Raw genomic sequence first — 6,533 nt, 5'->3', positions numbered from 1 at the left:
AAAAAAAGCCATCAATCTCCCTACCTTGAGCAGGATACCTGCCCCTCCTGTCTCCATCGCTCCTGGCAAGATCAGCACCCCCACAGGCTGTCTGGTTCGGGGGATGTTACTAACCTCCCTTGTAGCATGGTTTCTGTAGCCCTAAATGAGGATGATAGTCAAACCTACTTGATAGGGCTGCTCTATAGGTGGCTCACAGCAAGTGTGATGTCAGTGTAACGTCACCCTCACCACCTTCATCATGCCAAGCCCCTCACGAAAGGGCCACCAGGCGGCAGTGATAAATGAGTGCCCTTTATTTCTGTGTCAAGACAGATGCCTCAGTTATCCAGCTGGCACAGGGAGGCTACCCCGCGGTTTATCCAGTGCTTCTGGGGCCTGTCCGTGGGGAGTTCGATGGAGAGGACGTAGTTGGTAGAGTGGCCCGTGGTGGACAGGATGCCCCTCCGGGCGCTTGTTTTATAGACTGGACACTCGTATATGTCCTGGTGCAGAAACGCTGCACTTTTCCCGGGCTTCAGCCAAATGATGGGCAGTGGGTCGTAGAGGATTTTGGGGAGAGACTCCTCGATCTGCTGCGTGCTCCTGTCCCAGCGAGCGCCTTCTAGGAAGAGCCCTTTAATGTAGGCCCCATCTTCCGGGCTGCTCTCCATGGCGGCTTCTTGTGTGGTCACCTGGAAGAGGGGACTGTGAGTGCCGGGACCTGCCATTTGGAAAAGTGCAGCCTGGCTGCGATGTCTGCCCCTCCCAGGACGCCAGCTTCTGTGATGAAATGCCTGTCTGCCGTCCGTGGGCCTGCACCCTTCTATGTGGCAGGCATAGGGAAGGCACCAAATTAGGAGTCAGAGGCCACCTTCCGTGGCACTAGCGGTGACCCTCTCTGAACCGGGGCCTATGGAGTGAGAGTAGGTCAGAAACAGTTCTCTGGGGGAGAGAGCGAGCCGTGGCTTGTAGTTTGGGCCAATTTCTGTGGTCTACAGACTCCCACCATGGCCAAGTTCAGGCTACCACCTACTTAACAATCAGTTCCATCTGGCTTTGGGGACTTGGTATGAGCCAGCTCTAGTTCACCACAATTTATTTATTTTTATTGATTTTAGAGAGAGACGGGAAGGGAGAGAGAGAGAAACATCAATTTTTGTTGTTCCACTTATCTGTGCACTCATTGATTGATTCCTGCATGTCCCCTGACTGGGACTGAACCTGCAACCTTGGTGTATTGGGACAACACCCTAACCGAGTACGTGGCCAGGGTATCCACCACCATGAGACTCCGAGGTAGAAAACTCTAATTCCTTCCAGTAAACGCAGCAAATGGTTCAGGTAGGAGAACAGGGAGTGGTGGGTTAGGGTGAATCACAGAGCATAAGCTCCATTCTAAAATCACGCAAATTCTAATCGTTTTGTTATTGTCAGTGGAATGCTTATCCCATTTCTACTTCTAGTACTTATCGCTTGAGTAGGAAAGGATATTGATTTTTGTATATTTAACCAGTCACCTTACAAATTCTCCTATTCTTATATATATGATTTTAGGGTCTCTTAGAATTTCTAGGTATACAATCATTTCAAAATCAAAAAATGTGATTTTATATATTTTCCTAATGTTTATCCCAGTTATTTTTTTTACTGCATTAATTTTGGATTAACATTGTCTTCAGAGTTAAGTTTATTCACAAACTAAGTTGAGACCTAGGACAACCAGTTTGTGAAGTCTGGATTAGACGATCTCAATCAATCTTTCCACAGAGTTTAAAATTCTACAATCCACCAGTCCCTCTGCTCCCTTCTCTCCAGAGAGTGTGACAGGGTGATGCTCCACCATTGACAATTCCTTTAACTTTGCCCCAAGCAAGGGACTACCCAAGTCCATGGTCATCTCCAAATGAGGAGCCGCCACGTTAGACAGACAGCATGGGAGAGTGCTTTCACTTTTCTTGGCATAAAGGTGGCAGATTTTTCCTTTGAAAAGATAGATCCCTTTTATATAAACAGATGCATGGCCTTGGGAACCCCCTGGTTCTGGCGGAATAACTTTGGAAGTACTTTAGTTCATGCTAAGTATTTCATTCGTACATCCCAGAAGCACTTGTGCCCGCACATGGAACGTTCAGACCAGTAAGGAAACGGGCAGCACTGCCCCTGGCTGACCCCAAGCGCCCGGCCGAAGCTCCTACCTCAAACTCAAACCCAATGTGGTCGATGGGGATGGTGTACTTCCGGGCATAGTTCTGGGAGACCCCCGTCAGAAACGACTGCGTGAAGTAGAACCCGGAGATCCAAAAGACCACAGGGGGCCCGCCGGAGATCCAGTCCTGGGGCCACAGAAACAAAACTCAGTCCACACAAAGGCCAAGACAGCGTGAGGCAGGCACTGCAAATGGGTCCCACTCAGAAATACGCTTTTTCTCCTTTCCTTGACACAGGCGGCCTTCCAGCCTAGCTGATGTTCCCCGACTCAAACGAAGGCACAAAGAAACACATTTCTGCTTGAAGAGACACGCAGGGGCAAGCTGGGTCTGGGCTGAGCACAACCTGTCCCTGTAGCCGGGTGGCCATGCAGCCACTGGCCCAGTCCCCCTGGTTCTGTAGGACAAACATCTGGCCTTTTATGTCTAATAATCCAATGTTTACAGGCTAGCTCAAGAATTTTAAATTGCCAGGAGCCAAACCAAATATATAGCCAAATCTGGTCCATGAGCCACCAGTTTGTGACATTTATAATAGTTCCTACGCTTGCCTCCACAGGCCACCACCTTTCCAAGAACTCTGACTCCGCCTCCACTCTGGGGAGCCTGTTCCCGGCAGGAGTGAATCCAGGAGGCTGCGCGGCTGCCTCTCCTCCCACCGCCTCTATCTGTCCTTCCCACATGTCCTGGCCACCTGAGTGTGCATGCCGGGTGCCCGGACCCCGCCTTCTAGGCACCTGGAAGAAGGTCAGGCGGGCCAGCAAGTCGGCCACATAGCCGCCCAGCGGCTTCAGCGACGGGTAGGACTTGGCCATCCACATGGCCGGCACTTTGCCGATGAGCATGCTGTTGAAGACGTCCTCCAGCTCCGAGGACATCAGGACCTGCCCTTTGATGGCGCGGACCAGGCTGATGAGGCTCTTCCGGATCACTTTGGTCAACCTGTGAGGACAAAGGCGTGCTCAGCCCCGCCGAGTCTCCTTCCCCAGGACACGGACTCCTGGCTCCCTCACTTTCCCTTTATTTATTTTATTTTGCTTTATTTATTTATTTATTTATTGCTTAAAGTATTACAAAGGGTATTACATATGTGTCCTTCCCCCCCCCCCCCACTTTCCCTTTAAAACATCAGACAAGCAGAAAACATCTAGAGCTGAGAAAAATTAAATCACCCAACTGTCTCACCACTGAAAGTAACCTGATGTACATAAATCTTCCCAGGTTTTTCTGTATGGAAACAATTTTAAAGTAACTGTACTAGATTACTTTTTTGTAATCTGTTTTTCTCTCTTAGCATATAGGGATCTTTTTACCAATTCATGATATTTATCCTTTGTAATGACTGTAAGGTGTTCCATTTTATTGAACTATTCCCCAATTGCTGAAACTTACTATTTCTACATTGTTGTCCCTGCAAACAACATTGCTAGGAATATCCATCTATATCAATTTCTGTGCAAATAAATAATGATTTGCTCACTAAAAGTAAAAATTTTAGGTCAAAGGGTAATGTAATTTTAAGGGTTTTGATCTAAATTGCCATTTCGACCCAAGCTGTTCTTTTTAATAGACTATGGAGCGCACCTAAGAAAAGGCCACTGAAGGGCAGCCTGGGAGAAGCTGCCTGCGCCTGTCTCTCTCTGGCCTTGTGACAAGGGCCTCGCCACATCCAAGGGAATGCAGCTCAGCACCAAAGAACCTGCCCCAGAGAGAGCAGTCATCTCTAAAGAGTTATGAAATCCCAGCCAAATGGACACGAGAATGGCCCAATGCAAGAAAGGGATTGTGGCGGGGTAACCACAAGTTGTTTGCATTAAGGAAACAGAAGGGTCAGGCATTCCGTGCACTTGCTGAGCTGAGGAGTCAGGGCACCGTCCCACAGGCCTGAGCCGTGACACCTGGCCACCTGCTTGCAAAGGTCTTCCTTCTGTTCCTGCGAGTGGGGGCTCTGCCAGCTCCGAGGTCCCAGTGCCGCGGAGAGGACATTTGCCAGGAGACAACACTGGCTTCTCTGAATTGGAAGCTGGACGGTCACCGAGTCCTTCGGGGCTTCTCGGGCCACTGGGGGAAGGCCCAGCGGAGTGAGGAGGGAGGCTTGAGTATCGTCCTGTGTGACCGACCGTCCTGACCATCATTGGACAATAAGGCTACTGTTACCTTGTTGGCTTGTCTGACCACAGCGAGTGGCAAAGGCTGTAAAACCCTGCCACCCCAAGGATGAGCCCGTGGCCTCAGCAGGGGATGGAAGCCACCAGGTCTGGCGTTTGAACGTATGAGGACTACAGCCCCTGGTGCCAAGTTACCTGACTCACCACAGCCGTGCCACAGCCTGGCTCGCACCCCAGACTTCGCTGGGCTCCCCCAAATAGCCAACTGCTTATTTCTTTTTTTAAATATATTTTATTGATTTTTTATAGAGAGGAAGGGAGAGGGATAGAGAGTTAGAAACATCGATGAGAGAGAAACATCGATCAGCTGCCTCCTGCACATCTCCTACTGGGGATATGCCCGCAACCCAGGTACATGCCCTTGACCGGAATCGAACCTGGGACCCTTCAGTCCGCAGGCCGACGCTCTATCCACTGAGCCAAACCGGCTTCGGCGCCAACTGCTTATTGACTCCAGAGAGGAACCCTTAGGCTGCTGGAGCCAAGAAATTCTTAGATGACATCCTTCTAGTTCCCTCGTCCTTCAGTCAGAGCTGCCCGAAAGCTGAGCAAGGACCAATGAGGCAAACGGAGGCAGCACACATGGTGTCTGCAGCACTAAAACCTTGGAGGCAGCAGCGGGGCGTCTCCTCATCTGGCCTGGACGGTCTTTGGTAACCTTTCAGTTTCGACTATAAATCAATCAAGATAATCCCGGAGCTCAGTGCTTAGATAGCACCCGGAGAAGTGAGGAGAGAGCCCATGCCAGTCCATCACCCCTTCCCTGCCTCTCGGGAGAGCCTGTGGGACGAACGTCTCCCCTCCCCTTGCTCCATTTACCCTGAATGGCTAAGTGCACAGGCTCTGGAATCAGACAGCCTGGGTTCGAATTCAGCTCTTCCACTGAGTGGCTGTGTGACCTTGCACTAGTTACTTAACCCGTCTGGGTCTCAGTTTTCCCACCTATAAAACGGTGGTAGAGGGACTACTAACTGCATATTTCAAACGACTGCTCTGAGGTGGTTGCAAACGTATGTGTGGTGCTTGGAACCGTACCTGGCACCAAGGGCGCAATGAAAGTGGCCGCAATGATTGCTTCTACTTGTGCTTGGTATTGGTTTTAACCTGACACCTGACTTTGCAGATATCAAATGAATGAGTGAGTGAGTGAATGAGTGAATGAGAGAGGGGGAATGAATGGAGGAATGAGTTAATCCTGGGCAGTACTTGTTGGTGTGGTCCTCTCTCCAGCCCTCACTATGGTGGGACGAGCCACTGCCTCTGCACAGCAGCCCCTTAACAAGCGTCCACCTCCACTGCTGCCAATGTGCCCCCTCCACCCTCTGCCACCCCTGGGACCCAAATGAGCCCGCCCGGCCCACCTGTTGAACCTGATGAGCTCCTGCCTCAGGACGGTGTTCATGGACTCCTCATAGACCACGGGGTACAGCTTTATGACGACTTCCAGGTTAAAGTCCTTGGGGAGTTTGCCGAGTATGTCCTGGGTCAGCTCCTCAATCACTTCCTTAGAGGGCAGAGGAGAGGGAATAAGAAACAGGCCCGTGGCCGGGACTTGTCTGGTAAACCTGAAGCATCGACCTTGGTCTTTGTAAACACATCTGTTGGACCTCCTGTGATGTTCCTCCAGGCGGAAGGGGTTGGGGTGGCTGGGGGGGGAGGACCCCCACACCAACTTTGGGGAAGACGTCACCCTTGGCCCAGAAAGTAAAGAGCTGAGCAAAGAGCGCCCTATTCTCATTCCTGGAGGGAGTCAGCGAGCAGGGAGCCTGGGCAGCCCTGACCCTGAGAACCCCACTGCGGGTGCCCTGGGTGAGGCTCCCACAGCTCTCCCCTGGGGCTTCCAGGACCCCCTCCTGATACGAACGGGCCTCGAGTAGGGCCAGTGACAGAGACTCCGGGGAAGGCAGCAGCCAGGCCTCAGCGGGAACGAGAGCAGCCAGAGCAGTAGGCCTTGCCAACCAGGGAGGGTGAGGCCCGAGGAGCCAGGAGTGAGGAGGAGCAGGGCTAAGGCTGGGAGCACACTCCTCCCCTTCCCACTGTGCCCAGAACTCCCACTCCGAAATGGAGATGCTGCAACCAGGCTGTGACCCTCAGCGATTCCCACTTCTCCCAGATGAACCAATCAAGGAGCCAAACACGCAGAATCCACCACTGAGCTCCGCTGGTGGTGAAGGGA

The 6,533-nt window shown here is 51.6% G+C and overlaps 1 protein-coding gene across 1 annotated transcript in view; it reads right to left on the bottom strand.

Annotated features, from left to right (window-relative positions):
* Window positions 1-320: 320 nt before the first annotated feature.
* DNAH3 (dynein axonemal heavy chain 3) overlaps window positions 321-6,533 on the bottom strand; it is a 193,832-nt gene continuing 187,619 nt past the window's right edge. Inside the window, exons 58-61 of the mRNA XM_036309630.1 lie at window positions 5,719-5,861; window positions 2,927-3,131; window positions 2,178-2,315; window positions 321-674 (exon numbers count right to left, since the gene is read on the bottom strand). Of these exons, the coding sequence (XP_036165523.1) occupies window positions 321-674; window positions 2,178-2,315; window positions 2,927-3,131; window positions 5,719-5,861 (840 nt within the window). The remainder of the gene's footprint in view (window positions 675-2,177; window positions 2,316-2,926; window positions 3,132-5,718; window positions 5,862-6,533) is intronic.

Source organism: Myotis myotis, unplaced genomic scaffold (genome assembly GCF_014108235.1).
Source record: "Myotis myotis isolate mMyoMyo1 unplaced genomic scaffold, mMyoMyo1.p scaffold_m19_p_5, whole genome shotgun sequence".
Taxonomy (NCBI): Eukaryota; Metazoa; Chordata; class Mammalia; order Chiroptera; family Vespertilionidae; genus Myotis; species Myotis myotis.
Note: the sequence above shows the minus strand (reverse complement) of the source record. Positions and strands in the feature narration are given on the sequence as shown.